General features: G+C 45.2%; 1 protein-coding gene across 2 annotated transcripts in view; it reads right to left on the bottom strand.

The window, feature by feature from the left end:
- Window positions 1-2,418: 2,418 nt before the first annotated feature.
- tbc1d22a (TBC1 domain family, member 22a) overlaps window positions 2,419-23,267 on the bottom strand; it is a 156,478-nt gene continuing 135,629 nt past the window's right edge. For both annotated transcript variants that reach the window (XM_061251433.1, XM_061251432.1), the window contains exon 13: window positions 2,419-5,896. In XM_061251433.1, coding sequence (XP_061107417.1) covers window positions 5,768-5,896 — 129 coding nt within the window. In that variant the 3' untranslated portion in view covers window positions 2,419-5,767. The remainder of the gene's footprint in view (window positions 5,897-23,267) is intronic.

Raw genomic sequence — 23,267 nt, 5'->3', positions numbered from 1 at the left:
GAGGACATTGTTCTGGGAAGGAGAAGGTCAGGACGAGCACCTCTGGGGTCTGAGGACTGCAACTGGGGCCAATGTGACAATGCACAAGACTGACGCAGTCTTCACACGTGTGCATAATTCACACAGGAACATTTACATATAATATATACAAGTAAATTTATATTTATTCGATGTATAAATGAAATCCCCATCTTGCATGCATTTCCCCCTTTTGTTAAACTGCACATTAATGTGCATTTTAAGCAGGCTTATCCAATTATTGAAATGGTCTGTATTGCTTGGGGCACTAAATTACATGCCACTGAAAACATCAGTCAGTCAAACAAGAGCCCCCCTCCACAACACGCATATATTAAAACCTAACCTAATTACCCCAAACCCATATCACAGCACCTATGATTTATTTATGCAGTAAAACACATTACAATGTTCTAATAATTGTTACTATAACAACTGAACACACACTTGAATTGGCGAGATTTGTATTAGCCTGCCTTCTTCATAGAGCGATGGCAAATTGATACATTACCTACCGTACAAAGGCACACAAACTGAGTATTCTGCAGTGCTCTGGCATGTTTACATAATTAACCCTGTTAATGATATTACTATCAAAAAAGTAATTTGTACAATAGAGGACAAAATGAGTTCATCAAGCAGTTTGAAAGTCATTAAGTTTAAAACAGTATTCAGAGTTGGAAAACACCTTAGCGTGGCTAAACACTGTTCTACATATCGGCATAATTTATGGCAGGATTATTTTATGGGACGGGTCAAAACAGAATGCGCACAACGTAAAAAATGACTTGGGTGTAGCAGATGACCCAAGTCTATCTGAATGTAGAAATTGTGCTGATGAGTGTGTGCAGTAGGGAAGGCAGAGAAAGTGCTGGCGTATATTAAACAACTATCGAGTGTAAATCATGGATGTTTATTAATGCTATACTATACTTTTGTCTGAACCACATTTAAAGTTACCCATGGCTCCCCGCTATAGGAGAGATAATGAAATTTTTAGAAAAAGTACACGGAAGGGCAAAGAAACTGACTCCATTCTCAAATTTACAAAGAAAGACTGACTGTCTTCAGGCTCAACAAAAGGCAATTAAGGAGAGGTTTAATTAAGGCTTTTTTAACGGCATTCACAGACTGAGTTGTGTTCATTTTCATAAGTGGAAAGGAGTTGAAGGTAAGTTTCACACTGACTCTTGGAGATGTGTTATTAACACAGAGTAGGTAATTAAAGATGAGCTGCAACAGAAACAGACCCCCGGGGCTGTTTCAGAACAGGCATGACTGACTCTACAAACACTTTCACGAGAAGCCATACTGCTGCTATTTTAAAAATACCTTTTAAATACTGTATCAAATACATTTCAAGTACCTTGATGGAATGCCATGCCAAATAGCAAGCCAGTGGGAGCCATGAAAGTTGTTTAAAAGGCCGGGGACTAATTTTGGAAGATAAATTGGATAAATGTCGCAGTGTGACAAGCTGTTTGACACATTAATGATTTGGGAGAGCAAAATGGCTTTTTTCCTGGGGAATGATGAAAATGTGGATGAAGGTTAAGTTGGGCACATAATCATGAGAACACGTTGCAATAAAGAAATGAAATGGGAATGATCAGCATTGCGATACAAATACTTTATATTAGTAAAAAAAAACATTTCAAGATCATTTTAATGAGATATATTTGAAAGTAATTGAAGGCAACACTTTAAATATGTGTTTGCCCCAGGTCAGGTGTTCACACCACCAGACAATTCACAAACAACCACAGTGTCTGAGGTCTCAGTCTACCACACTTCAGAAAGCAGACATAACACCATCACGCACTTGCTATTACCACTCATAAACACATATATAACCATACATTATTTACCAAAGTTCTTCATGATTTCTAAAGAGTGATTTAGTGCATATGTAAATAATGAAAACATCTGGTATATCATAAAAAGGTGTGCCTTGTTATTAAGCAGAAAGATATGCATATAGTATATTACATGACTGGGACCTGCAAGGTCGGTGGTTCTAATCCCAGTGTAGCTACAATACGATCCGCACAGCCATTGGGCCCCTGAGCAAGGCCCTTAACCCTGCATTGCTCCAGGGGAGGATTGTCTCCGGCTTTGATCAACTGTAAGTTGCTCTGGATAAGAGTGTCTGCCAAATGCCATAAATGTAATAAATGCAATGTAATATTAAGAGTAGGTTATGTTTAGATATGCCATATGAAGATGAAGATTTAATATAAACAATGAAAACTAAATATTTGCTAAAACATGTAAATATAATATACAGATCCTGTTTTATCACCAGAGCAAATGTTTATGTTATTTTTCAGTATTATTTGATGATTAATTTTTCATACTTGGTGTATGGAACCAACGCAATAAGGAGGCTTTTGATGCCACTTGTTATGTCATATAGTATTTATTTACACATTTGTTTCTATTTACAGGTCTTCGTTTTCAAAATGCATTACTTTGTACATCATTTCAACTCACGGACATGTTTACTGCAGTAAGCTACCCTTCTCAGATGTTCCAGTATGGATCGGTGGATAGACCCATCTCAATTTTGTTATCTGAAGATTCCTAAACATCTCACACTTGTCCCAAGTGAAGAAGAAGAAGAAGAAAAAAAATAAAAAAGCAACTCAAATCACCAAATTTCAGAGGTCACATTCCCCTAGAAGCTCATTTTGATATACAATATGCGTCTGAGAGTCTGAATGGATGAGGGCCACCCCGGAACGAATGCTCCATAAATCTCCATGGCAACTTGAAGTTCATATTCATGGGTAAATGTCATGCCACGTACACACCCACACTATAAGGTGATATAACCGCACAACTTAATTGCATGTTGTAACGGAGAGCACACCTAAACCAGCTGGTTATATTCCAGCGCCCAGGAGTTGAGCATCAGATGAAAATGAACACTATCTTATCGTCTCCATAAACGCAATTAGTACATTTGTGTTTCTTTCCATTGAAAATGTCTTAGATTATATTTTGTTATTTGGAAACATACTACCATATATGCAAATGTACTGCCCTACACATCAATCTATTAAAAAACAAACGAACAAACAAACCAAAAAAACACAAAAAATACTCGGAACTGGTAGCAGGGATATCTGCACCTACGCATTCTGGGGTGACCAGATGTGCAACTCGATTGCGTAAGTGTGTACACAGCTTAAAGCCCACAGTTTACATCAGGGTCTCAATCTCCCATCCTGGAGGGCCACAGTTTCCAGAGGTTTCTGTGCTCTCCCCTCAATCAGAAGCCAATTTAGGCCTTGGGGGGGGGAGAAAAGAAAAAAAAAGAAGAAATTAAGTGGACAATTTAGCCAATCAATGACTTAAATTAAGCACTCAAATTAAGCACATAAGTGCTGAAACACCAAAATCCAGCAGAGACTGCAGCCCTCCAGGAACAGACTGTGGGATTCCTGGTTAACATGACGAAAACTCAGACTGTGCACCAAACAGCTTTCACAGCGAAGGAAAAGAAAAAGGCAGACGTATGAAACTCCAACTCCAAAGATCGCCAGCACGAATGGATCTTTCTCATGATTCTGTTCCACTGTTAATCACGGGGGATCTTCAATTATCATAAAAATAAAATAAATATCTATAATGCAGTATCGCTCCATTAGGCACAACATTATAGGCTTGTGTAAACAGTTGTTAAAAAAACAATGAAAATAAAATGCAGATTGAAAGAATATATTTTATACAAAATGGGAAAAAATAGACTTTTTGTCAAGTGCAGCTTCTAGCCACAGAGGATAAGAAATGAGCAGTGAATGTGGCACATACATACACGTACATTAAAGCCCGTCATGTTCAAAAGAAATATAAGAGCTGTTTCTCCCCCGATACTTCAAACACCAAAAACATGATCATCTCCTGGGTAAACCTCCCCCGAGCGTGGCAGCAACATGTGTAAAACAGCAAATGGTTCATGCAACTTTTATGGTTAATCTTGGGTTATCCGACAGGAGTTTTCAAAAAGCACATACTGCAACTTCTAATTGGTATGAATATCGAGACCTCTAGGTTACTGCTACCACGAACGAAGAGTATCGCACCTCTGTTTCCACCGCAAACAGAAACCAACTGGCCAGGTTAAGGCAAACTGAAGAAATCCTTCGGCAGTAAAAGACTAGCGTTTAAGGAATTAAAATGGCGATAACTGTCACGTGATGATGGATTACCACGCCTTCTTACAATCACTTTAATGATGACTCGAACCCGACATATTCCTGAGGTAGTCCTTGGTTAAAAAAAGGTTAGGATTAAACTTGTGTTTTTTTTGTGGTTTTTTTTTTTGGGGGGGGGGGGGCTGATGGTCAAATATCTATTATTTTAATACAGTTTAATATAAAGTATGACAAAAGCATGCTTTTACGTTGCCTTGGATCAAATTAAATCTATTTCATATGCCACAAATTCTCAGAAACACAATGTAATGCTTATGCTTGAGTTTTAGGATGTAGATAGCACTCCCAAGAAGTGTAAGATAGTGTATATAGAGAGTGTGTGTGTGTGTGTGTGTGTGTGTGTGTGCATGTGTCTGCATACATGTGTGTCTATGCGTATGTATACGTGTATACGTGTGCGCGTGAGTGTGTGTGTGTGCGTGTGTGCGTGTGAGTGTGTGAGTATGTGCGTGTGTGTGTGTGTGCGTGTGTGTGTGAGTGTGTGTGTGTATGTGAGTGTGTGTGTGTGAGTGTGTGTGTATGTGAGTGTGTGTGTGTGAGTGTGTGTGTGTGTGCATGGGTGTGTACATGCACATATATCTTCTCCTGGGTGAAAGACCAAGATCTTGGCCTGCCTGGCCTTGGTTTTCTAGTCTAAACGAGTTCCAGGCAAGGGAAAAGACCTGTCTTTGACCCATGTCATGGTCTCAGCTCTTGGCCAATCAAACAGCAGGCTGTAAATTAACAAGGTCTTTCTCCTGCCATGGCCAGTAATATGACTCCTGAAAACCAATCACACTCTCTGAAAACTTTTGCCAGGGAACACACGAACAGGGACGGGGTATCAATCCCCGGGAAATTGGCCATGGTTTTGTAAGCGTGGGCTTTTTTAGTTGGCTTAGGTCGGCTTAATTATGAGAGACGGCCACAGGTGGCAATGGAGTGTGTAACAGGGGAGGCTAGAGAGCTAAGACAAGAGGAGGCAGAGCACTTACCTGTAATAATTATCCTGAATCTGTTTTGGGTTGTATTGCATGATTAACAAGCATGCCAAATGAGACAGATCATCCCTCTAAAGTGCCACTGTAGAGCCGGGGGCTCACAGTTACGACATTTGCGTATTACAAAAACCTTTCATTTAACTAGAAAATCTTTTTTGTTTCGAGTCTATTTAAAGTAACCGTATTTCTTTGTTACAATGAAGATTATTTAATGTGAAGTGCATGAAGGTAACGCTACGATATTAGACATAATTAAGCGAAAAGAAATCGGCACGCTAATTTGGCATGCTAATTCGTTCCAAAAAGTGTCTCAGGACCATTAAGAGCTTGACGGTAATTTCTCTGCCCCCGCCTCCACTTCCCCTCTGCAGCTCCCAGCAGCCACTGCGAACATTTATAACATCAGGAGCCGCTTCTCACAACTGCACACGGAGTAGAAAAAGCTAACTATATCTCACTGGAGCCGTGTAGCGGGGGACAGACCGGGGGGAAAGACCGGGGGATAGAGGGGACTGTGAATGTGGAACTTCCGCAGGCCGTCAGCGACTCTCATCTCTTGTAGTGATTGGGCGCGTCGGCGAAGGCGAACTTCAACCTGTAGGCCTCGGCCAGGAGAACGCTGACCTCCTCGTTGCCCCAGTGCATGGTGGGTAGGTTCTGCAGCAGGATCATGAGTCCCTGCGGGTGACACGGGAAAAGAAAAGAGAGGTGGTGAGTGATAGCTAGACTCGGTCAGCGCGGTCACGGACCTTTCTGACTCCACACTGGCTTCTTCCTCTGTGGTAACCGGGAGGTGGTGGATGAATGTCATTAACGAATGCTAGGCAGCATAAACGACTGGGCGGTAGCGTTAAATGTGTGAAATCAAAAGGAAAAAGTGCAATAGAAGGATCTCCTGTCACACTGCTCCTCAATCAGTTGGCAGATGGAAAAAGCACCTGATGTAACAGGTCATATGAAATGGCTTCCAACATGGTGAAAGACAGATAATTAGCAAACAAACTAAAAGGGAAAAACATTTTTCCTGATGAGACGCTGTTCTTTTCATCATGATCAAACCTGAAACATGTGAATTACCAGCCCAGGGCAGGACCACCTCAGGCCATTCAAAGCAGAACTGCGTTTGAATCAGCAAGAGAAATGGGATTTGTTCTGTGAGAATCTTGTTTAGATGCCAACAGCCTGATTTCTAGAAGATTCCGCTTCTCCCCACTTTACCGGAGTAACAGGGGTAATGTCGCGCGGCGCACACCCTCTGAGCTGAAAGTATCCAATCAGCTGTCAGACCACGCTGTTGTGGTCCAAATAGCACACATCACGCAAATCCGTGAGCTCAGTTTACCGATTTGTGTACGCATGGTTTTTCAGAACTATCAAGCAAACTTGTAAAGTTAAATCCATCTGTAAATAACGGATTGTTACAGGCATGTTTGCCATGGAACCTCTAGCCACGGAAATATCCATGATATACCACGGGTTCGAGTGCCATATCCCTTTAATAAAATGGTGTCTATGTATATCTTATAATATATCACCAAAGAAAGACAACACAACTTAAAAAGCAATCTGTCCTACTGCTGAATTCTTTATTAATTAAGTCATGATAATTTTTTGTTTGCATCCAAGATTACTTTAACTGGCTACATTCAAACTTGGTTAGCTGTTCAGCCATTTAATTGCATGCTGACTGGCTCACATTAGAAAACTCTTCAAGGGTTCTGAATTTCTGTATGTTTACACTAGGACTCGGAACTGTACTGTCCTCTCAGGTCTACTTTTGCACTTGTTCTTGTGATTGATTTGCACTTTGTTGTACGTCGCTCTGGATAAGAGCATCTGCTAAATGCCACGTAATGTAATGTAAAAAAACCATGCACACCAATTATAAAACATACAGAACTTAAAGATTACAAGACAGAGAGTATGGACTTCCACATTGAGAATTGTTTCTTTGGGGGGCTCCGTACATGCGCACATACTGTATGTTCAGAAAAGCAACGTTTTTCAATTCCAATATATAGCGCAAACATACTTCTCTTGGCAACAAAAATTACTAAGGCGGTGGCAGACATCTCTTCTAAGATCTAACATCTGAGGTACTGAAGGCTTTTATGAGAGCATCAGCTGTTCTTACTCCAAAGAGTGCCAAAACTGTCAAAGCAGTATGTCATAACACAATACGACACCTGGAACAAACCCCATCGCAGGCAATGACACACAGCGCAGTCCGGAAGTATTTGGACAGTGACACAGTGTTTGTTGTTTTGGCTGTGCACTCCGGTACATGCAGGTGTGAAAAATCAAAGGCGTTTTTTTCCGTCTCGGCCCGAGTGTGTGCTCCCCTGCGGTTATGCTTTATGAATGTGGTATCGGACAGCGGTAAAAGCCGGTCGCTGTCAGACTGCTGTTTGTAAACAGGGCCCAAAATAAGACCTGATGACTAGCAGCGAGCCCGGAAAAAAGGCCATTGGTCTGGCTTAGAGAGCAGGGCTTAATCCACTCCACTCTCAGGGCCCAGGAGAGACTCAGTGCATTATGGAGGTTTAGTGAGAAGGAGGCCGCTCGGCCCTGTGGGTATGAGGGAGGCGCTGACTTCGTGCTGCGGTGGAGCGGGGGGGTCACACGCCGTCACCACCGGGCTCAACCGCTCCGGACACGTTCTCCACCTCGACGACTACGGTCTCTCACCGCTAACTGAACCGCTAATGTCAGACATCCGCTAATGAACTGAACCGCTAATGTCCAACCGATATTCCGTCTACCAAAACCATTGACTTCTTAAACGAGCCTTTTTCATTACCCTTATCCAACATCTGTGAAATATCTGCATTCACTGTATATTCAAAGATTCCGAAGTAAAGATGCAAATGCAATGCGAATTCAAAGATTCCAAAGTAAATATTCAAATGTTTAAACATGCTGCCTTCATCAGTGAAAAAGGTGCATGTGGCATAAGTCTGCATGTAGTCAGAAGATTCCTTTTCTCTGCGCATTGAAGATGGCTGCACAGGGTTTTTTGAGTAAGGCTGGATCCATAGGGAACTCTTCAAGTTCCATTCCCAGGCTGAGAGTGTGTTAGGCCGCCTAGGTAACTAGCCCACTGCATAAATGAATAACCCTGGTGCCTTGAATAAGAGAGGAAATTGAAATTATGCAAATATTTTTGGGAGAGAGGAGAAGACAATCTTGTTCAAGACACCTTGCACAAGCAGGTCTCCGGTTCCCCCTCCTTGTTGAAGCTGTGCAGAAATGCCCTCTCTCTAAGTTGGGTTTTTTGGAGTTTAAATGTCAGCTGGACCACACACTGTCCTGCATTCGCCCCTCAGCCCTAACGTAACGTCATCCTGAGCGAGTGTGAGGCTCTGAAGAAACAAACACACACCACCATGCTGAGCCCCACCCGAGACCCTGTCCTCTTCTTATGCATGCAGCGCGTAAGGGAGTAAGATGCAAAACATCAACATAAAACACAGACATCAGACAACGCAGATACACCCAGACACACAGAATCCCCTGAGAGCCGGTGATAGGGGCTTTCAAAGGGCTGACCAACAGTCAGTAAAAAGAAGAAAAAAAGACAAAGAAAGAAGAAGAAACAGAGTGGGGCAGAGGACAAAGGAAAACAACCGAGAAAAAGCAACAAAAATCTTTTGTAAGAAAACAAGATAAACTTCCAACCTCACAGTAACAATGCGTTTCCTGGACAGAGCGTCTGATAAAATTTCAGCCTAACAACACTGAGCTATGACGTGGGCCTGCATACATACATCTCCTCAGAGTAGGGTCCTATGATCAGGTTTCCTCTGTCCATCTACCACCCTTCTCCATCATGGGCTGAAGGGCAGGACTGGTCCCAGATCAGCCCCCGCACCAGGAGACGCTTTACAGTACGGATACGAGCCCTGTCTTGTACAAACACGCGCACGTACACCTTCACGCCCGCGTGATCTCCGTTCCGCTCTAGTAGCTATGCACGAAACAATCAGATCGACACCGCGGCGCGGCTGTGGTATCATCATTGCCCTTCGAACGCGTTTGAAAGCCGCGCGCGGTCCTGAATACAGATGAACCTCCGGGGCCCTTCGCGGGGTTGCCAGACGTTAGGAAAGGCGGAGATGCCCCAGTGTTCGGGGCGTGTAGCTGTCAGGATGGGAGAAACCGCACCGTGCGTGGGCTGTCCTCTCCCGCAGAGCCTGCTCCAGGCCATCCAGTAATGGGCTCCGTGACTCCTACAGCACGTACAGCTGAAGCAGTGCTCTCTGAGGCCTGTTTATGTGCTGTGTGTGTGCGTGTGTGTGTGCCTTGTGTGTGTGTGTGCGTGTATAAACTAATGTCTGTGAAGCCAGCACATCAAGCGATCTCACTATTTTGAAATCACAGTGGATGTTGCTCCAACACAATTAATGATTTCTTCTAGTTACAGCATAGTGAAGGAGCTGTGTGTTACACACAATTCAATTCAAATCAGTTCTATTGGTACTGCGCTTTTCAAAGAGAAATGTCATAAAGACACATTACAGAGGAACAGAAGGGATGAAAAAAGGGGAAATTCCAGCCCTGAGCCCCCGGATTGCACACGAGGTAAAAAACTCAAACGTTAGCGAGAAGAAAAACTTGTCGATGGGATAGAAATCTCAGGAGGAACCCGGCTATAGGAGCCCACCCTCCACTGCTTTATAAATCGACTAGCAGGAAAAGTAGACGCATGAAGTCCACATTGTGGGATGTAGAGTATGCAGTTCAGAGGGGCGGGGGGAGGCGTCAGTAGGCTTCAGGACGTGTTGAAGCGTGGACAGGAACCAGGGGGGGAACCAGGGGGGGAACAGGGCGGGAGCGGTCCGGCTACTGCAACATCCGTCTGCGTTACAGTCGAGAGAACAAACTCCCTATTACAGAACAGAGAACCGAATGTTCTCTTCATTACGAGAGCACTGAGCGGGAGTATGTGGGGAAATCTAGGCCACATAGAGGTTCGCATGTTTGTTTCCGTTCATTAGGACAGAGAGGGCAATGAGCTCATTCAGAGGATGCCATTGGGCAGAATAACAACCTGCTTAGCCAATCTGACACACTAGGCCTGTAATTAATGGGACATTCATGCTAATGGGTTGCTACTTCATATTGCACTAATATGTTTTAATAAGGCCCTGCTTCAGACGGCCATGTTTCCCAGTCTACGTGAAGGATAAATGTAATTTCGCCGAGCTTCACAGATGAACGGACTGTCACTCAGGAGTACGACATACGGCGTGGGGAGATGTACATGGGTCCGTACTGTCTCAGACGTGATCTCCAGAAGATTCATACGCTGAAGCAGATGCCACACTGTAAATCTGCCAGGAACCTTCACCTTGTTTAAGGGCTGGGATTCAGAACGGACGTGTATGCGTGGGAGTATCCAGCTGGTTCCGCATCATAACTGCATGAGAATATTTCAAAAGAACAGAAATGGAATTTGTTCCTTTGCTAGTGTGTGTGTGTGTGTGTGTGTGTGTGTGTGAGTGTGTCTGTGTATTTCAGTCAGCCTCTGGAGAAGTGCCTTTTCTAAGTCCCTTGAATATCTGCTTCGAGACACCTGTTCAAACCGATTTCACCCTGCATAAACTGACATGACTAGAACACTGATGTTGAGCAGTAACAAGGTCTGAGACGTCCCTGACATTTAATAAACGCAGAGCCCTTTTGAATGTGAAACTAGAGTCTGAAATAAAAAACTCAAACGTTGTGTGTGTGTGTGTGTGTGTGTGTGTGTGTGTGTGCGAATGAGCAAAAATAAAGGGGCGGTTCCTGAGGGAAAGGCCAATGACAGACCTCGTCTCACGACTATAACCGTCTACAGGAGAAAGACGCCGCTACAGAAATGAGCGTGATGGGAGCGTTGACTCTCACGCCGATCTGTTGGACCGTACGGTCGCCACGGTTCCGCTAATGACACCGAGCTCCGGTCAGCCAGCGTTAGTGCTACCGCTGGCTCACACCTCCCTGCACACACAGAGCGGTTCTCCAGTCCCCGTCAACTGACACACAGAACATACACCGCTCTTAATTAGGCACAGCGGCAAACCGGGGCTGACGAAGCTTCGCCGAACGAAGATATTAATGCGTTCGCGCTCTCGTTCACCGTTGGCATCACCGTGGTGTGGAACTACGCTGCAACCAGTAACTGTGGAAGACCTACCCCCGGGAGCCGTTCTCACCAAGCCTTTAATTCACAAATGAAACGGCCATTGATTGTTTGAACTGAAAGCCATAACGATTAGGGAAGGGAAGGGAACCGGAGCCGCAAGCCTTCAGACTGAGAGGCATTTACTCATTTACTTACACACCATATCTCACTCTGTTATAGCACGGGTACCAGTGTCTCTGAGTCACATTCACTCAATCAAAAACACACACACACACACACGGGCACACTTACACATGCAGAGACACACCCACACATACACAAACACACACACACACACGGGCACACTTTTACACACACACACACACACACACACACACACAGACATGGGCACACTTACACACCGTATCTCAATCGGTTACAGTACGGGTATCAGTGTCTTTGAGTCACATTCACCCAGTCACACACACACGCGCGTGCACGCACACACGCACGCACGCACACACGCACACACACAAACACACACACACACACAATGCTGGTTGGAGTTACAGATTGTCCCGTTAGCGCCTCCACAGGAAGGGAGCAGATCGCAGGCAGGGCCCAGGCCTCCTCCAGGCGGGAGAGACCAGAGGCCACCTGACCCAACACACACCCTGGATCTGAGTCCCACTTAAAGAGCACAGTGGAGCGAACACACAGAACAGGGAAATTAATTAAGCCGTCCGTCAGACGTGTAAGGGAGCCCCGACACCCCCACCCCTCCCTCCACAGCCAAGCCTCCGGGATGCGGCAATAACTGGAAGATGAGAAAAGAGGAGGGGGGGGGGGGGGGTGCATGCTTGAAATGGACTAATAATAATGACTGAAATTAGAGATGAAAATGGAGGGGGGGGGGGGGTAAAACCGCAGTCAGATGAGACGGTGGTTATTAACACGTCAATCGAAGCACTCCCACGTACACGCATTTTAACACTCGCTGAGGAGCGAGTTCACAAGTTAAACCACGCTCCAATGAGGGAGAATTACAGTGCAGCGGTAAAAAAAGGTACCGACGTTTCTCACAGTTGAGATGTAAAGACGTACACGCCTACAGTCAAAGGGAGGGGGATACGTCACTCATAAGGTATGCTAATATATACACTCTACCCCCTCACAGAACACAAAACAAATATAAAAAATCACAAAACGTACGTGTTGGTTTGTGGAATCCACCAACCGCAAACTAAAGAAGAAGAACACACAAGACCCTCCCAGACACAATGACTGACAGGAGCTCCCGAGGCCAAGCCGATTCTGTGCCAGAGTGAAATTTTTGGCGATTGTGTCTTCGACGCTTTAATGATTATTTCCTGAGGGAAGGTAATTTAATTTGGAGAAACAAAGGATGCTGGGAAGTTGGGACCGCGACTCTCGGCGTCTGGCAATTACACCAGACGAACAATGCGGCAGATGGCGCGCGGCTTCACAAGTTCTCAAAGAGCGTTTTCACGTCTGTGTCGTCTTCTTCATCGAAAACACGACCTTACGAGGGGGGCACGAGGGCGGGGGGGGGGGGGGCGCGGGGGTCCAGGGAACAGAGCCGAGACGGACCGACCGAGAGCGTGGGGGATCGCTCCCCTGTTCCCCAGCCCTCTGCTTCTGTTCATGAAGCCCACCATCTCAGCTACACCAGGAGAGGCCAACCCAGGTCCTGGAAGGTTGCATGGTGTGCTGGCTTTTGTTGTTACTCTGCTCATAATTGATCAGTTAAAGCAGTCGATTACACAGTTAACTCGGCTCACCGGGTTTCCTGGGTCGAAGAGGCTGTGTTTAAGGTGAAGACAAAAACTGGCACAACCTGCGACACCCAAGGACCAGGGTTGGCCACTGAGCTACGCTCTCACCAGGGACCGAGAGAGAGGGGGAAAGAGACAGAGAAAGATAGAGAGGAAACCGTATGAGACCAAGAGAAAGAGAGAGAATAAAAGAAAGAAACGCGTGTGAAGTTGACAGAGGCCCGTGTTGAGGCTCTCCTCTCCGGCGTGCTGGTTACTGCTCTGAGATTCTGGGCGAGTCCGGGGGTTAGACGGCGAGCTGACAGTGACGGGCTGACGAGGGGGCGCTGACAGCCGCTGAAATTGGGCGACGGGCGCCGACGACAGCTCGGCCCGGGGTGAGAAATGGAAGGAGACACTTCTGACAGGTCAATCTTCCCCCCGAAATTCGCCCGATCCCTCTGATGAAAGAGGGGAGGCAGGCCGGCGCTTAATTAATTTCATATTTTTTAAGAGCTGACGTGGAGGAGAGGAGAGGAGCGCGGGGCGCGGGCGGGCTAAGAGATGGCGGCGGCGATAGCTATTACCGCTCCTCACACCTCGAGCTGCTTCCCGCTTAATAACCCGGCCGCTTGATCAAGGCTCCCGCGCTAAGTGACTGACAATTAAGAGCGCGCCATTAAAACCGTAATTCAGGCCGAAAATAAAAGAAAACCCTGCTATGAACGGTCCTAATGACCGATATGTTAGCGTCAGACGGTCATATGGAGCGCGGGCGAAGGCTAGCGGTGCCGATGAGATCAGAGCAGCGTGTCAGGTTGCCTCACGTGGGTGTACGTTCTGCCTCGATGGTTGCCGCGCGGCAACCATGCACAGGTTTGGAGTGGACTGAACGCTTTTTAAAACTGGGCCACGTGACACGTGCGTTCGACGCTCGTCTTTAACAGAGCGCAGGAAAGCCTGGAAAAGTAGCTTCGCTCAGGAACCTGAACCCCGCTGCTCCACAGAGGTCCGAGTGCATCAGAGCAGTCTTTCCGGCGAGCTTGATCGAGCGTGCTGATTGGCCAGTGATTGAGATCCGTCAGTGACGCTGCCCGACCGCTCCCTGATCTGAGGAGAGAGAAATGGAAGACGCACAACGCCGGAGGGGGAGGGGTTTGCAGCTGTCAGTCTCTATCTGAGGGGGGAAAACGGCACGTGTCACAGATACGATATCATCGCCATGGAGACATATGTGTCCTCTTCTCTCCGCTCCGCTGCGCCCGAGGCGGGCTGTTGTTCAGCGTCTCCCTCGCCATGGCGACGTGGGCTAACCGTCTCTCACACAAACCGTGTCTCCTACAGCACAGAGCTACTGTCACTGCCTGGGGCTTTGACCAGAGGGGAGACGGCCCCTGATTGGCCAACAGTGCCCTGCGTATAACACTACATGCACTAATACAGCGCTCTTCATGCAAACCTCTCAGGCCGCTTCACAAGAATAAAATCAACTTCGGGATTCACTTGAAGGTTTCCCGTGGCCAAGTATAGACCAAACCCACATCCACAAAGCTTCAGCCAATTTAAAATGAGTGGTACTGCATGGCACCAGTTACATAGTTAAACAACATAATTATTTCTGTACGCAATTATGCAGGCAGCGTAATAAAGAGCTGAAACCACCTACATTCACCAGCGCACAACCATAGTAAGTGAGAATTTAATTAAAGGTGCGAAAATCGGTTGGTAAACTGCACTAACTTACTTGGAAACAGGTATGTAACATGAATATTCCCTTTGGCACAGTTTATTGTACTGTGCATATTATTGTTACCAGACGGTTAATTAACCACAGAAAGTCGCGCATTATTCCATGTGGATGCATTTTTTACACCAAAAATAAGTTGGGTTGTCACCCTCCTTTGCACTTTATTATAGTAACACATGAATGAATGAGGGTGAATCTAAAAACTCCACCTAGTTCAGTTATGGCTTGCACTACAAGCCTGCCCCCATTTTTAATTGTTTTTGTATTTTTTTTTTTTTTTTACTCATGACCCTTCATTGCAGTAGAACTGTACTCCCCTCCTCCTCACCCACAATGCTTTGTGCTGGGATATATTGGGATTGTGCGGAGCACAGTGAGTCCCCAGCTGCCATCCGCCACCGCAGTCCTCTACCTCCACACTTTGAAGCCCCCACAATAAATTACCTTTGGCGAATTAGCAAAGGGGAGGAGAGAGAGAGAGCGCGAGAGAGGGGGAGCTGTGAAATGTGAATATGATTGCCGGTCCCTCGTGGTAACTTTAATCTTTCTCTGAAGAGTTATCAGGGAGTATTAAAAATGTTTTAAATATATCTTCCATTAAGTGATGGTGAGGGGAGATTTCATTAGAGTGCAGAAGAGCTTTTAGCCTGAGGGATACTCGCTGAAAGATGAGCGAGACGGATTTTAGCACCCGTGGATATTTCACCGCGACGGTTCGCATGGCGAGGCATTATTTCCCTTTAAGGTAAACACAGCATATTTAAAGCTTCATTAGCTCAATAAAATGCGACACCTTTTTCTCCCCCAAGACATCCAGAAGAAGCATTTTCTCCTTCAATGGGGCTAAGAAGAATTAAACACTGCATCTTCAAACAAACAGAAATCAAACACGGAGGCGATGTTGCGGGCAGCGCTCTGTGGGTTAATTATCAGCAGTATAGCTAATGTGACTGTAGGTTAAACGGAAGCAGGGCTGCTCGGCTTAAGGGAAAAGAGACGGCGCTGATAATGGTGATTATAATAGAGATAATCTCCTGTTCTTCCTCCATTTCACACAGGGTTTGTCCCAAGCCCTTCCACATAAAGATAAGAGGCTTCCTCCCAGCAGGTATGGTATTTAGCAGGACCATTAGACTCACCAAGCAGAGGAAACCAGTTTAATCACCTTTCGCTTAAATCAAGCTCTCTTCAGTCACCTCTCCCGGCTCATACAGTGAAGCCCGCTTTTTAACTTGCTTTGGAGTCTAGTCCCTTATCTGCAGCAATGATTGAATTATTTTTAAATGAAATACTGAAGAACAGGAAGCCCGTTGTGACGTGCTCCCATAACTTAGCGGCATCCTGACTGATATCTCCTAGAAACCAGCTCAATTATTCACCCTTTCTGCGGGCTGACTAAAAGAGACACTCTTCCACAGATAGCTGTCACCGCGCTGACAATCCAACACCCACGTAATGACAGCCAGCGAGGTCGCCCTATAGACAATGGTTTCTTGCAAGCGATTAGCACGTATTCAGTTTTAAAAGCACCGCTGCACGGAACACACAACTGAGAATTAATAAACAAAGGGGAAAACAAACTATTCTCTCCGCGGTTCTGATCTTCTCATCAAGTTTTCTGCTCCATACCCCTTAATCTGTAACTATTTATCAGAAGCTCGACTGCCAACGGGCTCAGAGCAACAAACACACTCAATCAAACAACGCAACTGAAGCCCGTAGATTACCAACATTTGATTTCCCTTTCTTAAGCATCCTCGTGACAAATGAGCCTGAAAGGGTGATTGATGGTTTAAGACTTTTTAAACAGCTTGTTTCGCACGGCTTCTGTAAGATAAAGAGCCGTATGTTGCTCCGGCGGCTTTTGGCGGGGAAGAGGGGGGGTGGGGGGGGGCGATGTAATTACTTCCAGGATATTAACTCCAATCTTCAGAAAATGCCCTCACATTGAGGGCGCTCAGACACCACATCTACAGCACTTTATCAAAACGCCATTCTTCCACGCGTTTACAGGGGGATTGCCTGCGCTTTAATAAAAACTGAAGGACAATTAATCAGATTCAGAGTCAGGCCTACGCAGCCATGTTTGAGTTCTTTCAGGCTGCACGAACATATAGATTTCAGTCGTACCTTACAGCAAACCGTACCGCGTGGTAAAACATTCATTTTGCGGCAAGACGAACAACCGAACAGCAACACGCGTGTGTAGATTCATCTGCATGGATAAAAATAGGTATAGGAATCAGAGCAGCATGCCTTGAGCATGGTGTGATATTATCTGTCTTGTCTCAGCCATTTCAGCCCGTAAATGCCAACGTGTTCCTCACGAAGCCATTTGCGCCTGACGTTTCTGGCACCAGCGTTTTAATGACCATGGTATTTGTACATCTCAGAAGCTGAAGTTTAAATTAAAAAAGCATGCATAATGATTAAAAAAAAAAATACTATGATTCAGACATTTCACTCCTTATCACGTTATATTTGCAAAGACCAATTCTATAGCTACGGCGCTAACAAGACACATTTTAAATTGACATTTAATTTCCACCAAACAACTGACATTTAAATAGTCCTACACCCTCAATTAACTGAAGTGCATGTGGCGCATGACTGCGTCAAACCAAATCTAACATTCTCCCTCTCAGGAAGGAGCAGCAGCGAATTCCTGATTCTCCTTTTGCACAAAAACTAATAGCTTTGTGTCTCCGACTAGATTGGAACTGAAATTAACTTCCAAATTACTTTTCAAGCATTTGTTCAATACTCTTGTTCTGTTCATTAGTAACAGGATCCTTGATAAATTGCGCTGGCCGTGTCGCGATCCACTCAATCTGCGCTCTGCAGGAACACAGCGAGCCGGAAAAGGGCTTGAGAACACAGAAACCTATCTTCCCCTGTATCTTCCAGGGCTCTTGATAAGGCGTCCCGTATCTACCCGAATAACACCAGCAGCTATTCATGCATAGCGTAATTGGTGTGGAATAGAGGGCCGGTGGTGAGACCAAGCCGCATAAAGCTCTTTCAAGACCATCCTACAGGCGAGGACTGCGTAGAAGAAGCAGTTGCAGTTGCAGTAGCAGCATTAGCAGAGCAGTGGCAGTAGCAGTAGCAGTAGTAGCAGCAGTAGTATTCTTCCTGGCTAACTCTGGCACTACGACTAATTTAATGTAATAGTTGTAGTAGCAGTAGTAGTAGTAGTAGTAGTAGTAGTAGCATCAGTAGTAGTAGTAGCAGTAGCAGCAGTAGTATTAGTAGTAGTAGTAGTAGTAGTGGTGGTTGTGGTAGTAGTAGTAGTAGCGGTAGTAGTAGTAGCAGCAGCAGCAGCAGCAGCAGCAGCAACAGCAACAGTAAAGTATTTGTTTGTTTGTATAAATGTGTATCATAGTAACAGAAAGACAGTAGCATTGTTGCATGTTGACTTGTTCCAGACAGTAACTATACCCACTGAGAGACTGTCACTTGTACACACTGGATTTGCATGTCATACATTTGCTAATGCTTTACTAAATATTTATTTTCTGAGCAGAAAATCCTTGTGATGGACTAACTAATGGAGCTTAGATTTTTAACATATTATCCAATTTAGACTGCTGAATATTTACTGAGGAAATTCCACTTAAATACCCTGTTCCAGTCTACAGTTGCCCGTCTGGGGATGAAATCAGCAACCCTCCAGTCAATAGTTTCCTTGACCGCAATGCCACACAGCTACCCGTGTACAGTACCCTAGCAGCAGTGTTCCTACGTAACTGGATTTGGGTTCGGTTACTACCATTTTGGTAATCTGCCAAGCTTCATCACCCTTTACATGGCCCCCTTTTGGTTCCATCATCTTTTCCTGTGGTTTGTAATGACTTCCACTCAAATTCCTAACGACTCAAATCCTCTGCTTTTCATTTCCTTACCTCCACCTAACACTGAGGTCTCACAACGCATCTCAGCATTCCTGAAGGACACCTGAAGCAGCAGAAACTTAAACTGGATACGACTCCCTCCAGATCCTCTTCACTGCTGCACCCACATCCAGTCTAGAGGAGAGCGGACTCAGATCCCTCGTGTAAAAACCTGAGGGGTCATGTTCATAACCCACTCTTCTCTCTTTCTCCTTCCACTGAGTGGCAGTGAGCCAGGCCTGCAAATTCTTCCTTTACAACTCCTCCTCACCACCTGCTCTACTCAACTCCCAGACCCAGCCCTGTTCTCTCATTACCCTTTCTACACCGACTATGGCATACACTTTTATACAATGCAACACAAAATAAGTAAATACCAAAGGCAGTTGGAACAACAACAGAACACAGGTCAGATAAGGTAGAATTCTCATAAAGTATCAGTTATCCATAGCCATGAACATCAAGTCTAGTTCACACAGTAAGTCCAGACTCCGATTTCTTTCCTTGCTGGTGCTGCTAGACACTCTTTAGGCTGAATCTTGCCACATAGACTAAAGACCCTCTGTAGGCTGAATCTTGCCACATAGACTAAAGACCCTCTGTAGGCTAAATCTTGCCACATAGACTGAAGACCCTCTGTAGGCTGAATCTTGCACATAGACTGAATACCCTCTGTAGGCTGAATCTTGTGACACAGACTGAAGTCCCTCTGTAGGCTGAATCTTGCACATAGACTGAAGACCCTCAGTAAGCGGAATCTTGCACATAGACTGAAGACCCTCTATAAGCTGAATCTTGCACATAGACTAAAGACCCTCTGTAAGCTGAATCTTGCACATAGACTGAAGACACTCTATAAGCTGAATCTTGCACATAGACTGAAGACCCTCTGTAAGCTGAATCTTTCGACAGAGACTGAAGACCCTCTGTAGGCTGGATTTTGGCTGTCTTCCTATTCTTGCTCCACAGCACTTTTTCTTCCATAATTACTTTATGATTTAGCATTGTGAAAGCATGATTTATGGTTTTATGGTTGTTAGCTATATGAATCTGCTTTGCATTATTGTTCCAGGTTGGCACACAATAACTCAGATTCTGTGCTTTATGGATGCTGCATTTACACTCACTGGCCTGTGACTGTTATATCAGTCAGGTCTGGCACTGCTAGACACACTCACATTCTCTCTGTATCTTACTCTGGATGAGAGCATCTGCCAAATTAACTAAATTTATTACTATATGGATGGGACCAATCTTGAACATCCTAGAAAAGAGGTGAGCACTGTAAATGCAAGTTTTAACCTATCAATAATCCTTCGTTTTTATTATTATGATGATGATTATCATTATTCTTATTATTAATAATACATATTATTATTGTTTTTTATATAATCATTATTATTATTCTTGTTGTTGTTGTTATTATATAATATAACTTTTGGGATATTATAAAATCCCTCCAGAAGTCACAAACCTTCCCACCCACAGAGCAGAGATTTATAACTGCGTTACATGGGGACAGATGAAACAATATCCTGGCACGGGGCCCCTTGTGCTTGACATCGTCGAGTACATGTTTAAAACGCTTCAAGAAGCAGAGAAAACCGGAACAGAAGCAAAGCGGGTTCGCAGCTAACTAATTAGAGAATCTTGAATCTTAAATCACAAAGCAGGCCCTGCGAATACAGCGGTTACATCTCTCTGCTGAGCCGCAGACGGGGGAGAGAAAACGGTGATGGCTTTTAGCATTAGCTCAGCGCCATAGGCATTCCAGCCTTTGGCTTCCAGACGGAACGTTCCACGCTGGGAGCGATGATTGATCCTCATTCGGCATCATTCCATGTGTCCGGAGCGCCACCGCACGCCCGCCTCCATTATCATTCCCCTGTCCTCCAGGGACTTCCACCGCTCCCAACAGGAGACCTCAAACGGCACTCAGGACTACACTACACGCGGTACCGAGAGTCTTTCCCTGTCAATGTACAGCACGTGAAGAAATGATGTTTCTTCTGAGAATCTGAGAGGCCTAACGTGTTAAATAATTTATTCAATGTCTTTATGTATTTTTATTTGCATTCATACTGTGCATCTTTTTTTTATGTTAGCAGCTGGCAAACATCATCTTATGTAAAGTCTCACATGGGAATCCCACAGGTCTGTTAGTGCTCGTAGAGCATAGATAAGGCAACCGTTAGCGACAGAAATAAGAAAGGGAATGCATTCAATTTGGGCTGCTGTAATCACCTGGGGTGGAAAGTGAAGAGAACGGTGGAAATGGATACTTCCTGGTATTTCATTTGGCAGAATAATGAATTTAATGAGCACAAACTGATCCAACACCCCCACCTGCACCGATGTCTATGAACAACATTAAGAAAGCCACGCTGTTTTTGGTCTCTCAGGATATTAGGTTTCACACAGTCCAAACCTGCACAATAATTGAAATGGATGAAACATAGACAGGTTCCATTTGGAGGGCAGCGCTGGTTTACTGTTATTTATTCATTCTGCAGACGCAGGGCCATCATGGCATGATACATTAAGAGTGGTAAAAACAACTGAATATGCACAGAATAAAAAGCTGCACATTAACTAGCACAGTAGAGCATCAACTGAAGCAGTGGCAATGAGTATGAAGTCAATTACACACCCACACGCGTGTGCGCACACAATACACACACACACACACACACACACACACACACACACAATTGCACAAACACGTCGGCTGGCACACGCACGCACACACCAAACCGCACACGCACGGACGTGTATACGCCACGCGCAAACACCTTTGTTCACACAAATACACACTGAACAATGACAGGAAAAAATACCTGTCCAACTCCCAGAGAAGAAGAATAAAGCCCGAGAAAAGAGGCCACAGTACAACTGGAGCAACCATGAGAGCTATTATATAAACCAGCAGTCATACTAGCATTCACGCAGACTTACTGTACAACACAATGCCAGGCTACACTCACGCAGAAGAAATGAACAGAGCGTGGAATAGCACGAGCCGCCCTACCCGCCTGTCTGTTATAGGTGGCGTGCAAATCAGAAATAATTACCAAGTGCTCAGGACGCATGCCGACTGCTTTTATATTTGCCATTGATTTATCTTATTTTGCTCGGCGGAATCTCATATCCAGTGCAATTTACAGAGCGTACATTTTACCGATCAGTCATTTATAGAGCGAGACATTGACTAAATTAATTAAAGACAAGTGTCTCGCTCAGACACTCGTATCCGTGTGGAGACCTGTGCTGAGACTTCAGGCTTTCAAGCCGTTTCCTCCACATTCCTTCACATAACTGCCCCATTAATCCACTGACTGAACCTTGGACAGGATCTCCCACTCATTACCCAATGCCTTTACACCGGGAGTGAGGATACAACGGCGCAGATATGTGAAGGAAAGTACCTTTTCTTACCGATCTTTATTAGTGCATGACGAAGATCGCGGCTCTAACAGTTTTCACATATTACAGTATGTGCGGGCTTAAACAACCGCTGAGCCTTTAAACTTTCATCTCCATGCTCGATCACTAACTGTCTGCTGTGTCCATATGCTCCACACGCTCCAGGCAGATGACTTTACTCAAAGCAGCACTGCATGAAAGAATCTGCAAAATTCATTTATAAACAGTGAATTATATATAGAAAGTCCATGAGCATCAAAATCACAGGGAAAGAGTTTAGCTTCACACTCAAATGGACTCAAATGGAGGATTAAAGAAGGGAGAGAGAGAGATGGAGAGAGAGGAGTTTAGTGGTGGTTGGGGCACAGGGCTGTCTCTGATACACTGTCTCCAGTTAGTGATAGAGGAGTAATTCATACAGTATACAGTACAGGGAGAGTCGTATGGATGGACAGTTACAGAGAACAGTGGATCAGCTCATAAACCTTACGATTGGGTGGAGTTTCCCCAAACCGCAGATCACAGCAGGATTTCCACAGTCATGCGACATGTAATGAAGTGTTTACCTTCCCCACGACATTATCTGTGAATGCTGACATGGTGGGCGGGAAACGCGTACAGTACCATGACAACCGTTCCAGATCCTCCCCCCATTCCAGACACCTAGGGTGCCTCACTGGCTCACAGCCACATGCACATCATTTACCCTGGTGCCCACCAACATCGGCCGCTGCCACATTTGGTTAACACTCTGGCCGACTGGAGTGCTTTAGTCATTTTTGCTAAGGACAACGGCCGCTGTCTAGACGAGGATCAGCAGAACATTGATGAAATTCAGGGGATTTCAGCCGAGCAACGCTCTGCCGCTGCACTATGAACCGGCCTTCACTGTAAACAGTGGAGTTCTACAACACTGACTCAGAATTATGGAAAAAAACGTTCCGAAAAAAACCTGCTCTTCAGAGGACTGAACTAGAACCAGCCGCCTGGTAAGGGCCTGAGGAGACTGGGGGGTTCGCGGGCCAAAGGGGTCACCTGACAGGGTCCGAACGGGGCCTTATTTCAGACCCCGGACGCCCCGGCCCCTCCGCTCCCCATCAGTCAG

The sequence above is a fragment of the Conger conger genome, chromosome 8, assembly GCF_963514075.1.
Source record: "Conger conger chromosome 8, fConCon1.1, whole genome shotgun sequence".
Classification (NCBI taxonomy): Eukaryota; Metazoa; Chordata; class Actinopteri; order Anguilliformes; family Congridae; genus Conger; species Conger conger.
This window is presented reverse-complemented; position numbering and strand designations above follow the sequence as displayed.